Source organism: Plecotus auritus (assembly GCF_963455305.1).
Source record: "Plecotus auritus genome assembly, chromosome: 8".
In the NCBI taxonomy this organism is placed as follows: Eukaryota; Metazoa; Chordata; class Mammalia; order Chiroptera; family Vespertilionidae; genus Plecotus; species Plecotus auritus.
The window spans coordinates 25613096-25631425 of record NC_137782.1 but is presented as its reverse complement, the minus strand read 5'-3'; the positions used below and the strand labels follow the sequence as shown (position 1 = coordinate 25631425).

General features: G+C 46.5%; 1 protein-coding gene and 1 pseudogene across 3 annotated transcripts in view; one reads left to right on the top strand and one right to left on the bottom strand.

Annotated features, from left to right (window-relative positions):
• Window positions 1-1331: 1331 nt before the first annotated feature.
• LOC308255899 (large ribosomal subunit protein eL32-like) lies at window positions 1332-4589 on the bottom strand (annotated as a pseudogene). The gene is made up of 2 exons: window positions 4539-4589; window positions 1332-2563 (listed from the first exon to the last, which is right to left on the bottom strand). The product of its transcript is annotated as a large ribosomal subunit protein eL32-like (transcript).
• A 522-nt stretch (window positions 4590-5111) lies between these two features.
• LOC308256381 (junctophilin-2) overlaps window positions 5112-18330 on the top strand; it is a 38172-nt gene continuing 24953 nt past the window's right edge. The window contains exon 1 of one of the 2 annotated variants that reach the window (XM_080684640.1): window positions 5112-6031. In XM_080684640.1, coding sequence (XP_080540766.1) covers window positions 5653-6031 — 379 coding nt within the window. In that variant the 5' untranslated portion in view covers window positions 5112-5652. The remainder of the gene's footprint in view (window positions 6032-18330) is intronic. The other variant, XM_080684639.1, reaches the window with a different exon arrangement.

Below are 18330 nucleotides of genomic sequence, written 5' to 3'. Positions count from 1 at the left end.
GGGAGTGGACTGACAATTCTCGGGGGGAAAGGGGTGTGGGGGGTGCGGGAAGAGACTGGACAAAAATCGTACACCTATGGATGAGGACAGTGCGGGGGAGGTAAGGGCAGAGGGTGGGGTGGGAACCAGGTGGAGGGGAGTTATGGGGGGAAAAAAGAGGAACAATTTAATAATTTGAACAATAAAGATTTATTAAATTAAAAAAAATTAAAATAAAAATCAATGAGAAAAAAAAAAGACCTGGCCTTTTAAAAGAGCACTGGCTGCTGTATGTGGACTAGTCACTAGGGGGAGCAGGGGAAGGAAACACGGAGAGCAGTTAGGAGGCTATTGCAGTAAATCAGGCAATAGTTTCCAGTGGCATGGGCACTTGGCAGTACAGGAGAGAGGTGTTCTGAAATCACTTTGAAGGTAGAGCTGAAGGGATTTGCTAATGGATATCAGGTGTGAGAGACAGATTGGAATTAAGGGTGATTCCAATGGTTTTAATAATCTGGAGAGCAGGTCTAGGAGAAGAAATTGGGAATTTAAGTCTGAGATGCTTATGTAGACATCATGTAGAGCTGTTGAATTGGTGGTTGGATATATGACTGAAGATAGGAGAGTGTTTCAGGCTGGAGATACTGTTAGGATGCTTATATTTAAACTATGAGACTGAAGGAGATCACCTTGGAAGCAAATGCAGATAATCAGCTCAAGGACAAAGCTCTGGGACATTTTCAGGGTATAGAGGGCAGGGGAATGAGGAGGAACCAGCAAAAAACTGAGTAGTGGTAGCAGAAGCAGAACCAAGAGAGGAGTTCTAGAGGTCAAATAAAAAAGCATTTTAAGAAGGGAGCTGTCAGCTGCCAAATGCTAAGGAGAAAGAGAGATTAGGGGAACCTACTATGTGCAGGCAAGAACATACAAAGATGAGCCAGAGTGCCAGGCACAGAGTAGGTGTTCATGCATTGTTTTGGAATGAAGATAACCCTTGCTTCAAAACACCTCCCAGTTTGGGGGAGGAGCCAGCATGGAAAGTTACCTAACCAACCAGGAGCCTTGTCTGGGGAGATGAGGCTTCTTCAGCTGAGACTTCAGCGCTGAGAACTCAGGTGGGTTTCCATGAGCCGTCCTCTCTGTTGGGGCCTTTCAGTTCCCTTCTCTCCAGGCTCCCCAGGAAGCAGTCACGCTTAAGTTGAGAAGGAAACATAAGACACAAGTGACTACCCCACCTGACAAAGAGCCATGGAGCAAGAAAAGACCCGGGGAAAAGAGGAATGAGATAGATACTTTTTAAAACAGTTTAAATTCACTCCAAGTTTTAGTAAATTCCATTTGGTGGAAAGAACTTGGTTTTCCTAAGGAAAATCTGTTTTAATGCACCTCTGGCCACAAGAGGTCTCCCTTTCCCTGAACCGCATTGGTTTTAAGGGCAGGGCCAAAAAGAGATGGCAGGATCAAAAAGCTCAACCTGGTCCCGGTAAGGCCAGCAGCAAATTTGGCAAAGAATTTACTTAAACTTTTAAGAAGTCAAGGTATCCCTTTAACAGTAACATAGTTTATCAGTTTAAAAAATGAAAAACCACAGGATAATGTTGAGTAAACACATATTGGGAAGAGTAAGGAGTACCCCAATGTCAAAGTAAGTAATATTTAGGGAGTGATCGCTTCCCGCTTTGGTGACTATTAAGCATAATAGTTTGAAAAGTAACAGGTGAAGATAATACTAATAATAGCTAACATTTATTAGTTGTGTAGTGTGTTCTAGGCCTTTTTTAAAACAGTATTAAGTCATATAATCTTCACCCAGCCATATAAGGTAGATATTGTTAGCCTTAATAACCCTTTGAGAAAGGTACTTTTACAGATGAAGAATTTGTGGTTTAGAGAAATTAACAGTTGGTTCAAGGTCACACAGCTTGGGATTTGAACAGATTTCTAACTCCACAATTACTTACCCTATGTGTTAGATAGGACAAGGGTCTCAAGGTCTAGGCCATTCTTTTTTTTTTTTTTTTTTTTTTTTTTAAATGCCAGATGGCAGAATTTTGTGATTTTATTAACACAAATTCAATGTGTACACAATCTGTCTACTCATTTTCTTCGTTTCGCAGCCTGGCATTGGGATTGGTGACTCTGATGGCCAGCTGGGCTGCTTTTCCACAATGGCTTTGCGGTTCTTTGAGGAGACGTTGTGAGCAATCTCAGCACAGTAAGACTTATTGCACATCAGCAGCACTTCAAGCTCCTTGACGTTATGGACCAGAAACTTCGGAGAGCCACTGGACAGCATGTGCTTTGTTTTCTTGTTGCTCCCATAACCAATGCTGGGCATCAAGGTCTGGCCCTTGAACCTTCTACGCACCCTATTGTCAATGCCTCTGCGTTTCTGCCAGTTCCGCTTAATTTTGACATACCGGTCTGACTGGTGCCGGATGAACTTCTTGGTCCTCTCTTTGACAATCTTGGGTTTCACGAGGGGTCTGAGGGCAGCCCTGGTGCTGAATAGGAGATGGCTGCCAACTCGGTAGGCAGCGCCGAGGAAGAGAGCTGGGCCACTCTTAATAAATGTTAATTCTTGCTTAATGTTAAAATGTAGCACAGTATTTTGCAGATGTAACAGTAAACAGGATGAGCTGACAAGAACTCAAGGGGATGAAAGTAGCCAATTGCAAAAAAAAACACAAACACAAAACACAAAAAAATAAAAAAACAACATGAAAGTAACAACATGAAAGCAATGACTAACCCTCCCTTCCAGGAGACAGAGCTTTGGTTATAAATCCCCCGTCTTCTTTACTTGCTGCAAGTAAATAAAACTACCTTGGGACAACCATGTCTCATTTTTTAATAAAGTACCTCAAGTGGTGAACCCCTTGAGTTTGGTAACATACATAGCCTATGTTAAGTCAGTAAATTCATGAACACTGGTATGTAAATTAAGAAACAGTTTCTTTTTTTTTTTTTAATATATTTTATTGATATTTCACAGAGAGGAAGGGAGAGGGATAGAGAGCTAGAAACATCGATGAGAGAGAAACATCAATCAGCTGCCTCCTGCACACCTCCCACTGAGGATGTGCCCACAACCCAGGTACATGCCCTTGACCGGAATCAACCCGGGACCCTTCAGTCCGCAGGCCGACGCTCTATCCACTGAGCCAAACTGGTTTTGGCAAGAAACAGTTTCTTAATTTGACAACATTACAGCGGTAACCAGGAATAAGAGTCAGATTTGTCTGATCTTTTAAAAAGAATTTAACTGTCCTGGCCTCCCCCCAGGACAATTGAATTCAGTAGGTTGGGGGTGGGGTGGGATGGGGGGGTCTGGAATCCATGTTTTTAAGTTCTACTGGTGACTGTTATGTGTACAGGCCCTTGGTAGGGAACCACTGTAGGGAGCTGCACGGTGAACAGTGGCTAAATTTATGTAGGTGAACAGTCCGCTAGGCCAGGCAGCCTTAGGACAGGATTATGGTGATTTGCTCAGCATTTAACTACAAAGGGCTTCCAGTTTGAGATGTCCTTTCCCCGCCCCTTGAGAGCCGAGCGAGAAAGAAACCTGGGATTCTCCAGGGACTTAGGTGAGAAGTGGCAAAAGCAGAACTCTGTGGACAGCATTGAGGTGTTGTTCTTAGTGAAGTGTGCACGCAGGCTGTCAGTCAACCTGGCGGGGTGGTGAGACAAAACCCAGATGATACATACAGCCTTTATCTACTGCTATTTGCTGTCAGCTTGGCAAACAGCCAGTGATAGTGAGCGCAGAGGCTGGTGTTTCTACTTGGGGGTGAAATGTGGACACAGAAGGGGCCCTTCAAGGCAGGGGGCTGTGAATGATGAAGGAGCCAAGTCTTAAGAACTAGGAATCAGCTGGGAGGAAGGGAGAAAACATTTTCTATCCGTTTCTGAAATGAACAAACTTCTGCAGTGATTTTAAGTGGCCTAAGTCATCCTGCAATTTGGGTATGATAAGTTTGAAATCAGATAATTGTGTCATGTTCTCAGGGACCTCCTGTGCTTGCTTTCTTAATAGTTTCTGTCCTCCCCTCCCCCATCTCTCTCTCTTACTCTTCTCTCTCTCTCTCTCTCTCTCTCTCTCTCTCTCCTCCCCCCCCCCCCCCGCCCCCTCACACACACACAGAGCTTCCTGTTCTTGGTGGTTCCCACCTTCCTCGGAGTTACTCTATGCTCCTGTTAACCCTGGGCTCAGTTGGGATTTCCAGTCATTAGCCCCGGCCACAGCTTCATGTCATGGAGATTTATGTGTCCCTTTCACTGGAGCTTGGGAACCTGACCTGCCCCAGGAACTTTATGAAGTCTGGCTTCACCGGCTCTTAGGACACCAGAGCAGAAGAGCTTGGAAAGAGAATTAAAAAAAAAAAAAAAGAAAGAAAGAAAATCATGATCCTTGAGTGTTTCTGAGATGAACTCCTTCCAAAACAACTGGCAACTCTGGGTCTCAGAGATGGAGGACAGACAGACTCCTCGCCCTCCAGAGGAGGTATTTACCCTGCAGGAGAGGGAAAGGGAGTGATCCGAGCCTTTGCACACAGTACCTCCCAGGTTTTCTCAGAGTTCCTGGGTGGAGGGAATTCGGGGTTGTGCATGAGCTCTGGACTCAGATCTGCTGCATCTCCAGACTCCGCTTCTAGACCCTCACTTCTCTGCTTTCAAAAGCATCTGTGAAACCAGGCCCCATTCCTTTCTCTGTAGTCACTAGATTCCTTTTTTGGGGTTGGCAGTGGTGCCTTAGCCCCAGGACCTGTGAGGGCATGTGAGTGGCGGTGGGGCTGAGATTTGCTCTGGGGGGTTCTAAGTGTGCCAGCACAGGGTGTTCTGCTAGTCTCCCTCCCCTCCCTTCCCAGCTCCTCCGCCCGCTCCCTCCCACAGACTCAGGGAACCTGGCGTGGAAGAGCGCTCTCACCCAGGGGAAGAAGAGCCATCAGAGCGCCCCAGCTGCCTACACTGTTCTCAGCTTCCCTTCCTCATCTCGCCGCCACTCCCAGGGTCTGAAGCCCCAGCCCAATCTGAAACACCCCTCCCACTTCGAAGGAGGCTGGGCTGGCCAGGGGGTTATTTTGGGAGCAGCTTCTGAGATCCAATGGCCTTGTTAGGGCAACACTGACCTTTCTGTCCCAGGAGGAGGGCAGGATTGGACAGGGGCGGGGCAGCCTCCAGGAGATCGACAGCCCCGAACACCCAGGGGTGGAGGAGAAGGGGCCAGCGGGCTGCAGGAATTCAGCCTGGGGGCTGGGACTGTCACCGAGGGGAATTTCCCCTCTTTGAGACGGACTGGGGACCCTGCCACCCCACGCTTTCACTGTGCTTCTTAAAGGGATCACAGCGTTTTTCCTTTGACTCCATGGAAGCCAGACTCGGGATGCTCTGTGGAGGGTTTGAATCTCTCCTTCCTGCTTCCTTCCCAACTGGCAGCCTTCCTCTGGCTGACTGAGAGGGGCCTCCCAGGCATGGCACTGACCAGCCGACCCAGTGCTGACTTGGCTCCTGGGCTCACTCAGCCTCTGGTGGCATCTTGCTTTCCCCCTGCTGGGGTGCGGCGGTGGTGAGTGGGGGGCCCGGCCCTGAGCAAGCTTGGAGCGTGCCGCTGGCACCCCATCGCCCTCAACCCCCAAGCTGGAGGACAGTCAGGTTGTCGGGGGCTATGATGAGATGAGTGGGGGCCGCTTTGACTTTGACGATGGTGGGGCGTACTGTGGGGGCTGGGAGAACGGAAAGGCCCACGGGCACGGGCTGTGCACCGGCCCCAAGGGCCAGGGCGAATACTCGGGCTCCTGGAACTTTGGCTTTGAAGTGGCGGGCGTCTACACCTGGCCCAGCGGCAACACCTTCGAGGGATACTGGAGCCAGGGCAAACGGCATGGGCTGGGCATAGAGACCAAGGGACGCTGGCTCTACAAGGGCGAGTGGACACACGGCTTCAAGGGACGCTATGGAACCCGGCAGAGCAGCAGCAGCGGAGCCAAGTACGAGGGCACTTGGAACAATGGCCTGCAGGACGGCTACGGCACGGAGACCTATGCAGACGGAGGTGAGCCCAGCCCGGGTGGGCCCAGGCGGTGAGGAGCACTAGCACGGGTGGAGGCGGAGGAGCAAGGGGCACTATGACAGAAGCAGAGGGCCCAGGGCGTTATTTACCGTGTGACTTCAGGCAAACTACTCTGCCTCTCCAGAACCCATTTTCTTGTTAGGAAAGGTGGGACCAATAAAGGGCTATCGAGAGGACCGGCAGGAGTGCTTAGTAAAAGCCTGCCGTATAAATACACACCCATCACACATTCATTGAGATGTAACTGCCACTGTTCACATGCCAGGTTTTCCATCGACTGTGGGACAGACTCGTGCTCTAGGAGAATTGGGGTCTAGGCTCAATTTGCCAAGAAAATGATTTTCAAGGAATAGGTCATGAAATACCCATTCATTCATCCACCCACCCATCCATGCACGCATTCTTTTGTTCAGTGCATATTTCTGTGGTACCTCCTATTTGCAAGCATTGTAAAGGGATATAAAGAGGAATAAGACACAGCCCATGGCTTCAAAGATAGGCTTGTAGACAAACCATTATATACAAGAATGTACAGAGTGCAGTAAGAGAAGGATGCTTTAGAAGTGGGGACATTTGAGTTGGATCTGGATGGGGAAATTGCATTTGTGAGGGTGGGAGTGGGAGAGAGAAAAATAAGTAAAAAGCTCAGGAGAAAGAGAGAACTCAGTGGGTTCAGGAAATGGAGGGGAATTTTCTGTGGCAAAACAGCCCTGGGAATTGGCAGAATAGATACCATCACCTCCTCCACTGGGGGTAACTTTGAACATATCACTTATCTGGGCCTCAGTTTCCTCATTCATAAAATGGGGTATTTTCAAATAAGTACTCAAAATGTAGTCAGTGGACAGGTATCATCAGAAATAAATGCAAATTCAGGGGTCCCCCTACACCTGCTCAATCGGAATCTGAGGGTCAACCCAGACATCTATTTTAGGCTCATCCAGCAATTTTTATGCATGTTAAAGCTTAAGGAGTCCTGCTTTAAAACAGGGGCTTGCAAACTTTAGATAGCAGGCCAAACTGGCCTCTGCCTGCTTTTGTGCAGCTTGGGAGCTGACAGTAATTTTACATTTTGAAATGTTTGGGGAAAAAAAGTCAAAAGAACAACACTATTTGTGAAAATGATATGAAAGTCCCTACATGACATCCTCAATTTTGTCTCTTGGCACAAAAGCCTAAAAGATTTACTATTCAATGACAGGAAACGTTAGCTGGCTCCTGCTTTAAGTGTTCATTCAGGGTCCTTCCAGCCTGCGGTCATTCTATGCCTCCCTCGTGTGCCTGTTGGGAAGAGGCGTTGACACAGATAACTCAAAGCTATGGCTCATTGAAAAAATACGTATTTGGCGCCAGAGGACATTGGAGCAGGGGCAGGAAGGACATAGTCAGCCCAGGGTTTGCTCAAGCGGAGGCCCTTGGGTATGTAGGGAGTGGCCCCCGGTGCAGGATGGGCTGAATGGGCTGCCAGTGTGTGGCTATCTGGCAAGGGTCCACCCTCGAACGTGTCTGGATGTTAACGAGGTTTATCCCTGGAGTTTCTATGTGTGCCATGGCGGTGGCATAGCACTGGCTGGAACTGGACAGCGCTGAGGACAAATTCTGGTACCACACTTCCTAACTCAGTGATCTTAAGCTGCTGCTGAACTTCTGCAATTCAGTGCAATGCAGTTCACTGGATGTTTGTGCCCAATACTATGCTAAGCACTGGGGACAAGCAGAGAGCAGGCCTCAATCTCTCTGGCTGTAAGATGGAGATAACCCTTGAGTGCTTGCCAGGTACCAATTACTGTTGCAAAGTGGTGCACAGTACACGGGGGCCAAATGTTTCTTCTCTTTCCCCTCTCACACCAAGGTGTGTGTGACTGGGGCCTGGGTGTGAGTCACAGGGACACATATTTTGGGGAAGCTATAGGTTGATCTCCTGATATATCTAAAGGGAGCGGTGGGGGGGGGGGGGCGCTCATTTATTCATGCAACCAATATTATAGAGCATCATCTATATGTCAGGCACCATCCTACACGAGTTCCAGGGGCCGGGGCAGTGAACAAGCAAAGTCCTCAGGAAGTTTCCTGTCTCATGAAGACAGAAATAAACTGGAAAACAAACATATGTAATTTCCTGAAGTTGCGAGTGTTATGAGAAAAAAGCAAAGAAGGAAGAGGGTGATGTTTTTGGATAGGGTAGTCTGAGAAGCAGGATGGAGAGTTCTAGAGTGAAGACTTCCCCGCAGCGGGAATGGCCCTGGCAAAGGCCCTGAGGCAGGACTGGGCTTGGGGTGCTTGAGGAACAGCAAGAGCGCCAGGGTATCAGGAACAGAATGACTGAGGGGAGCAGGCAGGAGCGGCCCTGGACATGTGGGCATGGGCCAGATCAAGGAGGCTTTGCAGAGGCCTGGGTATTACCCAAGGTGTATTCAGGTGACCAGAAGACCTGGTCCAGCGTCTTTTCCCAAATGAGAGAACCCCACTTTCCAGCAGCCTGGAAACCTCACAGATCCTCTCTCTCAAGCCACACACGAGGTGCAACTCTCCAAAATTAGATATGGCCACTGCTTTGGAAAATCTCTTTAATCAACCTGTCATCGGTTCCCCGAGGGTTTGTTAAGGACCTGCCCTTTGCCCCATTCTGGGTAGCGCTGGGCCGAATGTGGGCAATTAAGATCCTGTGATTAGGAAGGTTGGGAGTCAGGTAGCCCTGGGTTATTACACATCCTGGCTCCATCACATTCTTTAATCTCTTAGAGCCTTAGTTTCCTCATCCATAAAGTGAGTTTATCCTAATCTCTACTAAGACTTCTCATGGGATAAATGGGCACTCAACAAATGATAGCTGCTGCCCTGGCTGGTTTTCTCAGTGGTTAGAGCATCAGCCTGCAGACTGAAGGGTCCACGGGTTTGATTCCTGGTTAAGGGCACATACCTCGGTTGCAGGCTCAATCCCCAGCCCAGATTGGGGTGTGTGTGGGAGGCAACCAATCAATGTGTCTCTTTCACATCGATGTTTCTCTCTCTCCCCTTCCTCTCTCCCCTCCACTCTCTCTAAAAACAAATCAATGGAAAAAATATCCTCGGGTGAGGAATGAAAAATAAATAAATGGTAGTTGCCATTATTACTATTAACTATCATTAATTCATTCAATAAATGTGTATTGAGTGCTTTTTATTTAGCCAGCACTACACTACACTGAGTGGTGGGGGTAGTGTGTTGGCTACTAGGCAGGGGAGTACCCACCGGGGACTAAGGGAGCCAGAGGCAGGCAGCTGACCAGACAGGCATTCAGGGAGGCTTCCAGGAGTAAGTGGCAAGCCAGGCTCCTATGTATGGAGTCAGCCAAGTGACAAGGCGGAGGACGAGTGCTCCAGGTGGAGAGAAAGGGTACAAAGCCAGGAGGTCCAAAACATGCTGTCCAGCCGGAGATTGAGCTGAAACTTGCATCTTATCTGAAGTTTTGAGATGTATTGATCAAAGGGACCATGTGTCCCATTTCCTCCCCTCCCCACCTTACCTGGCAGTCAAATGTTATAGGTGCCTGCTCTAAACCAAAAACACACACACACAAACAACAACAACAACAAAAAACACAGCACTCCAAACTGGAGGTATCAACCCATTAATAGGTAGCACAGTGGGTCATGACTTGCATTTTTTTAAATGAAAGAATAGAGTAGAATAGAAAATACCACAGTGTTTCATAGAGAATAAGATAAAGTACTGTTTCCTAAAATATTGGTTCAGTTGGAGATATACGTGTGTGTCTGTGTGTATAAAAATGTCTACGTTTATGTGTGTATTGTAATATCAACTTTATTTCTTACTATTTATTACTTTTGTATCATGGTCAGAAAGTTTGAAAATCATGATTTTAAAGTGTCTCTCTGGCTGGAGGGTGAGCCCCCCAGTTCTCTGGTGGGAAGGGGAGGGTGGTACAGGCGCGGGGGCTCTGGCCTCCTAAACCTGCTGTAAGCTTCTTGGCACCCTTCCCCTGCCTATAGCCCTTTACTCCCCTGGCCATATAGAGCCAACTAAAAATAGCTGCTGACTTAAAACTCCAAAGCAAGCGTATTCCGGGCCCTCCAGTAGTACACTGCGGGGTGCCTGGCTGTTCCCAGAGACGCACAGACTTCAGGACTAGAGGGTCTTTAGTGAGCGATGCTTTCTGAGGTTGTGGACCTGGGTCCCGAGCCTTTGCCTCAGAGGCCTATAAAGGCCCTAAAGCTGAGGCGAGATGTATGCAATGCAAGATGTGTGCATCTGCGCATGGACTATCTGCGTTCCTCTGGGAGGTGTTTCTCAGAAAGCCTCAGATTCTCAAAATAATCTGGTGCTCAAACAGGTTATTAAACAAAGTTCCCCAACCATTGATCTAACTCAATAATCCCCTCCCCAAATGTGCAGTGGAAAAACCAGCTTTTCCATAAGGCTAATAATAATAATAATAATAATAATAATAATAATTAACATTTGGGAAGTGTGTACAATGTGCAGGGTGCTGTTCTTGGCATGTGGCACATATGTTACTTAAACTCTCACAGCAACCTACGGGGAAGTGCTGATATCACTCCTATTTTATTTTACCTTATTTTATGAGGAAAAGTTAAAATAATTGGTTTAATTGACCAGGAAAAGAAACGACTAAGGGATGAGTTAATCTCATCCTTAGATAAAAGGTTTTAATTTTTTTTGTTTTATTTTTAGGTAATACCATTCGTTGAAAAAACTATATTTTCTCTGTTTCTTGTATTAAAAATTTTTTTTTAAATTTCCATCCCCCTACCCCTCTTTTTTGGCAACCATCAGCTTGTTCTCTATATCTATGGGCCTACTTCTGTTTTTAGTTTATTCATTTTTTTAATGTTCCACATATAAGTGTGGTCATACAGTATTGTCTTTCTCTGGCTTATTTCACTTGATACAATGCTCTTAGGATCTATCCATGTTGTTGAAAATGGCAAGATTTCATTCTTTCGGTGGCTGAATAATATCCCCTTGTATATACGCACCAATCTTCATTATCCATCCATTTATTTGTGGACATCTAGGTTGCTTCATATCTTAACTATAACTAATAATGCTGCAATGAACTAGGGGTGCATATTAGTATTCTTTTCAAATTAGTATTTCTGTTTTCTTCATATAAATACCCAGAAGTGGAATTGCTGGAGTATGGCAGCTCTATTTCTAATTTTTTTGAGGAATCTCCATACCGCTTTCTATAGTGACTGCATTACCCCTATTTTATAGATGAGGAAACTTGGACACAGATTATTTTAAGTATTCTCACTCACAGTCCTCTAGCTAACAAGAGACAGAGGTAGAATCCGATAATACCTGGTAATATTTCATAATGTAAGTATTTTAATGGATGAAAAATGACTACAGAAAAGAATCAGGACTATCAGTGCAAAATGAAAATGTGGGGCCCCTTCTACCAAATCAGGAAGAACTTCAGGTGGCGACAGCAGAGCATTAAGCCACGTGCAGGGCCTTCTAAGCTCAGGGCCCCATGCAGCTGCCCAGGAAACATGAGTGAAGCTCAAGCTCTGTGCTAAGAACCTTCCATGCATTTAGGCTTCTTAACAGCTCTCCCATTGACTACACTAGCAGCTTTGCAATGTTCATGATTGCAACCCGCTGTGGGGCATGTACTTCATATTTTGATCCTATGCACACACACAAATGTAAAATGTTCATCAGAAGACATCATAAGATCATCCCTTTCTTGATGCAGTACAGTACTTGCTATTTTCTCTTTTACTCGATCCTGTTGATAGAGAACTATTATTCTATCTTGTTGAGAGAATTAAATGATGCCCTGATATATGTAAAAGCACTTAGGACAGAGTTTGGCATCTGTTTAGCACTTTTTATTACATGCTGGAAAATTATATTTATGTGTTTAACTATGACAACTGGGTCAAAAACCCAAGCTTCTATGTTCTAAATATGCTCAATTTTTTTCTCCTCCCCAAAGTGGATAACTTCAACTCATTTTAGCCCAACTGACTTTGAACATAGAAGCTAAATGAATTTGCCAGGATAAAATCCTAAGCAGTGATGCCTGGTGTCACATTACCTGGGCCTGTGATATGTGTTCCTTTAATCAGCGTCCATATTTATTTATTTAATTGCTCCCCAAAGGAATATTTTTTCTATTGATCTATTGGTTACTGGAGCCTTATAGTAAACTTTAAATCAGAGTAAATCCTCCAACTTTGCTCTTCTTGTTCAAGACTGTTTGGTTTATTCTAGGTTATTTCCATTTCTATTTACATTCTAAAATCAGTTCATAGAATTCTACTACAAAGTTTGCTGGGAATTTGATTAAAATGCATTTGATCTATGCATCAGTTTGGAGAGCATGGGTATCTTAACAGCAATGAGTCTTCCAGTCCATGGACATGGTATATATCCTTATTTATTCAGATTTTTAATTCACTCAGCAATGTTTTGTAGTTTTCAGTGTCTTGCACATCTTTAGTTAAATAAAATTAAGTATTTTTTATGATATAGTAAAAGGCATTTTAAGTTTCATTTTTCTAATTGTTCACTGCTAGGTTATATAAACAATTATTTTTGTATATTGGCTTTGGATCCTTTTACCTTGCTAAATTAATTTCTTCATTCTAATAGGATTTTTTTTGTTTGTTTTTTGACTTTCAGATTTAAGAAAAACATCTTTTAACAGAAAATTTCTTATTGCTATTAAACACCATGTGTAGAAGTCCTAAGAGAGTCTGATAGTACTAAAGGGAGCCACATGGTACTTACTAGTAAGCACTTGGGGCTTAGAGTAGCCAGATCTGAGTTCAAATCCCAGCCGTGGCACTTCTTAATTCTATGAACCTGGGGACATTGTGTAACCTTTCTGAGCTTCCATTCCCTTTTTCCCGTTAAGGATGCCAAAATCCTTCTCAACATATGATTGAAACAGTGAAATGAGATGATACATAAAGAGAACTTAGCATAATGCTTATCACATAGGAATGCTGAGACATATATTCTCCTTTCTGTATTTCTGTGTACAATCCAAAGGGCTAATTCAGGATGGCCTGTACCTCAGCTGCCCTTGCTTTGGAGAAAATATTTCAGCACAAAAGTTAGCTTTAACTTTAGAGCATTTAATAAGCCAAGACTTTGATTCACTTAGTTCTGCCTTGAGTCCTGCCAGTGTAGATGAAATCCATGCCAGGCATGGTTCCATTTCGAATGTAGAATCAGCATAATTTAACCTCATCTTGAAAATCTCATGCCTCAGTTCACAGCCATGGGTCAGCGTGACAGCTGGTTGAGTTGAGGTCATGCCAGCTCCCTGGCATTATCTGGGACCCCGGGGGGAGCGGAGTGGACCCTCAGCAAGACAGGGAAGTGGATGTAATTACTCTTTCTTCTCTGTGGCCTTGTTTTCTGTGATGCATGTGTCCAACTGGCCAAGTCCCTCGTCCAAGGCTGGTCTCCTGGGATTTGCTGAGTTTCCAGGGCCTGCTAATTCCGTGTCCCCACAGCTGTTCCCTGGACCAGCCCTTGCTGAAACACCCTTGCAAAGAATGTGGAGTCTCATTTTCTGAGGGCCCTGGCGGAGGGTGGGGTGTGGGTGTGGGGCTTGCTTCCTGCCATAGACCAGAGCGTTGTCCTGTTGTCTCCTAGCCTTCCTAAGCAGGTGAGCAGTTAGGCCTGGTCTCGAGTGCAGCATCCAGGGCCCGTACGCGCTCCTGTATAACTGAGAGTTGACGGATCTAGACCTAGCTGACAAAATCCATAGAGCGATCCAGGGGCAGTGAGAACTCCAGCACCCCCTCCTCCTGCCATTCGGGTAGTGAGCACCTTGAATCTGAAAGTATTCAAGCACATGCTGCTCACGGTTTAGATTGGGGGCACTCACCGTGGCCTGCAGGAAATGCTGTTTGGCATGCACAATAGTTTCTATTCCTTTTATTTTTTAACGACATTAGAATCCTTTATGGATACCATCTTCACAAAGTGATCAAATCGCACAGCATCAGTGATAAGACAACCTGACAATATGGCCCTTGATGAAATGTATAGGGAAGGACGGAACATCACCCATATCACATCTCTGCCAGGAAGAGTGGAGTGGGGACAGTTCATACAGGGACCTGCAGGCCACTCTAAGAATCTGGCTTCTACTCTGAGAAAAGTGGGGGCTCTAAAAGCAACAGGATCTGACTTGGTTTAAAGGGATTCCTTTGGCTACTGTTTTTTGTTTGTTTGTTTTTAATATTTTGATTGATTTCAGAGAGGAAGGAGAGGGAGAGAGAGAGAAACATCAATGATGAGAGAGAATCATTGATCGGCTGCCTCCTGCACGCCCCACACTGTGGGTTGAGCCCACAACCCGGGCATCTGCCCTGACCGGGAATTGAACCGTGACCTCCTGGTTCATAGGTCGATGCTTAACCACTGAGCCACGCTGGCCGTGCTTGGCTACTGTTTTGAGAGACTGTTTGGGGGAGAGGAGGTGGTGCAGAAAGGGACCTATTAGTGAGTTTATGCAATAACACAGATGAGAAGCAACAGTGGCTTGGACCCCCATCCCACACAGCAAGGGCAGAGAGAAGTGGTTGAACTCTGGATCTATTTTGGAGCTAGAGCCCATAGGTTTTGCTGATCGATTGGATGGGAAGCAAGAGGAAGAGAAGTCAAGAATGGTTCCATGGCTTTGGCCTGAGCCACAGAAGGACTGTGTTGTCCTGAACTGAGATGGGATGAGGATTTGAAGAAGGAAGGTCAGGAGCTCAGTATTGAACACCACGGAAGGCAGATGCCTGTTAGACATGCCACGGGGACATGCGGATTGTGGGGATGACTAAACACAGGGGCCTGAATGACCACTGGGTGGCCTCCTTCTGAACCAAGGCACTCTCCCCTCGATCCCTTTTGCTTCTCCCCTTCACAGACACAATTGTTTCTGGTTTCCAAGGCCCACAGGGTCGCTGAGCTGACCCAGTGCCTGGCAAAGGGGCTTCACCCAGGTCACGGGCTTCCAGGCTGTCAGCATCCAGGCGATGTCACCTGGTTAATCCCCTGCTTCTTGTGCAAGCTGTGGGGCGTCATCCGGGGCAGCAGCCTCTGGATGGAGCGGGGGGGGGGGGGGGGGGGAGGGAGCGGGGGGGGGGGGGAGCCCTTCAGGCTACAGGGACTTGTCATACATCCCTGCAACCTGACCCTGCTCCTGGAGCTGTGACATTTGCCATCAGCTCCTCCACATTAGGTCTTCTAGTGGTGATCCTGGGAAACCGGAGACAGAGGAGCTTTGATGGGCGGCAGCATTTGGGAGCCATGGGAAGGGACTTGGTGCCACCTTGCAAACCAGCTAGAGAGCTCTTGTGGAGGTAGAGCCCATAGGTTTTGCTGATCGATTGGATGGGGAGCAAGAGGAAGAGGAGTCAAGGATGGCTTCATGGCTTTGGCCTGAGCCAGGGAAGGACAGTGTTGCCATGAACTGAGATAGAATGAGGGTTCGAACAGGGAAGGTCAGGAGCTCAGTGTTTCCAGGGCACAGATGCCTGTTGGACACGCTAGGCTTTGGGACTGTTATGGGAAAAACATCTCAGTCTAAATGCTCACCCAAAGGGACCACTCAGCTCACTCACAAACCATGTCGTGAAGTACAATCCAGTAAGAAGACCAAGGTGGACCCACCTTCACCCTAGAAAGGAATCTAAGACATTTAAAGTGAACAAGAACCATTCAACAAGTGTTTACTGAGTGCCTAGTATGTGCTAGGTAGTGTTCTCAGTGGCAGGGATAGTGGTAGAGTGGGGAACAGCTAACCTTTTAGTCTATTTGTCATTTGTATAGACTTGTAAATGAGAGGGAAAAAAGCCCAGAAGGACCTAAATTCTTAACAGCGATTACCCCTGGAGAAATGATATGTTATTTTTAGTATTCCTCTATTGTTATAATTTTATGCAAAAAGAATATATGACTTTTATAATTTTATAAAGTGCCTTTCCTCCCAACATATAAATGACATTTATATACAGACCTTCAGGGTATAAAAAGTATTTGGGGGCTCTAAGCAGAATTCTCTAGAATCTAGGCTCAGATCCCATAAGATTGCCCTTTGTTCTCTCCACTGTGGGACTCAGCTCTTCAAAGCAAGGAAGATGGAAGAGCAATCAAGGCAGGAGATCTGTTCTTTAGTCCCAGCTGAGCCTGGCTGTGTGGTCTTGGAAAAGTCCCTCTAAACCTCTGTGCCCTAGCTTCATCCTCTGTATAATGAGAGGCTTAATTACACTTACCTCTAAGGGTAAGTGGATTTTCTTTCACATGCATCACCAGCTATCTGACTGTGTCTGCCTGGAGATGTGGCGAGCGGAGACAGCACGACCACATTAGGAAGGTCCAGCATTGAGATCAAGTAGCAACGTCTGTTGTGGATAGAGCATGGGGAAGAGGTGGCCCAGGTGGCAGATTACGTGTTGCCTTGGACTAGATGGTCTCCAAGGTCCACTTAAGCAGTGACCTTGGGATGGAGACACCCTCACTTACTGCCAAGCTGAGGTTGTGTATGAACATGTTGCCTATTTGCAGATATCAGGAACATGACAGTCTATTAGACACGGGTGCTGGCGCCAGCTCCTACCAGCTCACGAGAGCCCACTGTTAAATTTTCAAGACTCTTGCAAGTTGGCTGTTCAACTGTTGGTAGTTTGACCGGCAATGATGGGAATACTTCTGTGATGGAAATTGGCTAAGGTTACAAATCAGGGTTGTTTATTTACTTTTCCCAAAGAGCTGTCTTACCAGTGTACCACAGAACATTGTGATAATATGAAATGCCCCTTTTTCCTTCCCACCCAGATTTAGGGTGTCCAGCCATCCCCAAATCAGTTGCTTTGGAACTGTCCTGCTTTTATATTGAAAGTCTCACCCTGGGGGAAACAGCTCAGTCTCAGGCAAACTGGGATGACTGGTCACCCTGCAATTCTTTCCCATGAAGTGAAGATAGCCAACATTTTAGAGCCTGAGATATTGCTAGATATACTACTCACAGCCACCTGCAGAGTGGGCTTGCTAGGCCTCCTTTGCCAAGCAGAGAAATGAACAGGGGTTAACTGGGTGCCAGGAGAGCCACACTGTGCCAGGCAAAAGGCACATCACGTGCAAAGCTATGGAGGTAGGATGGAGTCTGTTGTGTTTAAGAAAAAGCTGGAGCACAGAGACTGAGAAAGAAAGTGGGATAGATAAGGGTGGAAAGGTGGCAGGGCCCAGGTCATACAGGCTTCACGGGTCACAGTGAGGAGTGTGACTTCATCCTTACGGTAGATGTTGCAGGACACCCTCAGAGCCCCATCAGGACCAGGGTCCTCATTCCCTCAGCTGCTGATGGCTCATAGCTGGACATTGCCCTCTGTCAAATAGCAGTGCCTCACTCTGGGGAAACCCATAGCTAAAGACTGGTTGATACCAGAATACAAAGACCCAGCCTTCTTGCTTTGATTTTGGACAACTCTGAAGGGCCAGCTCCAGAGATCCTCATGGGATCAGCTGACGCCTTGGTAGCAATTGTTCAAGTTCTTCCGCTGTTGACTCCTGCTTCCTTCCTTACAGGTGTTTGATCTGAGAGCACTCACCACAGAATCGCCCCCCTTCAATCTTAGTCTCAGAATGTGCTTTCTAGGACCCACGGCAATCCTCAAGGCACTGGGCAGCCATTGCAGGGTTTTAAGTGGGGTAACCAGATTAGATCTGCATCTTATAAAGGCGATGAGGCTGGTGGAGTGAAGGGTGGATTGAATTAGGCACCAGGAAAGGCAGGAGACCAGGGAAGATGCTATTGTAATCAACCAGGGAGGACAGGTGAGGCCTGGAATAGATAGATGCGTGGGAATAAAGAGAAGTGGGGGAATTAAAGGGATATTCACAATCGGGTCTATCTGTTTCCAAAGCCCAGGCAATTTCCATTATTCTTTGCTGCCCCCAAATATGTCCCAGGCTTGACTTGCTTTCTCTGGGATGCTGGGTCCATGGTCTTTATCAAGGTGGATTGGAGCCAAGCTCCGATAGGCCCTCTAAACTCAGGAGGATCTGTATGGGTAACTATGGCATGGGCAGGTATGTTCACCACAATGTACATTCCTGGTTTACCTGGTCTGATTTTGTTGTGCCTGGACAGGAGCCACTGACCCTTGAACTCTCTGGTGCTCACCCACCATTGTAAATCCCAGGTGAAATCTGTAGATGCTCCATGGTCCTGCCCAGTGATCTTGTGCTCACATCTGAGACAGTGTGAGAGGACATGCAGAAGGACCAGGGA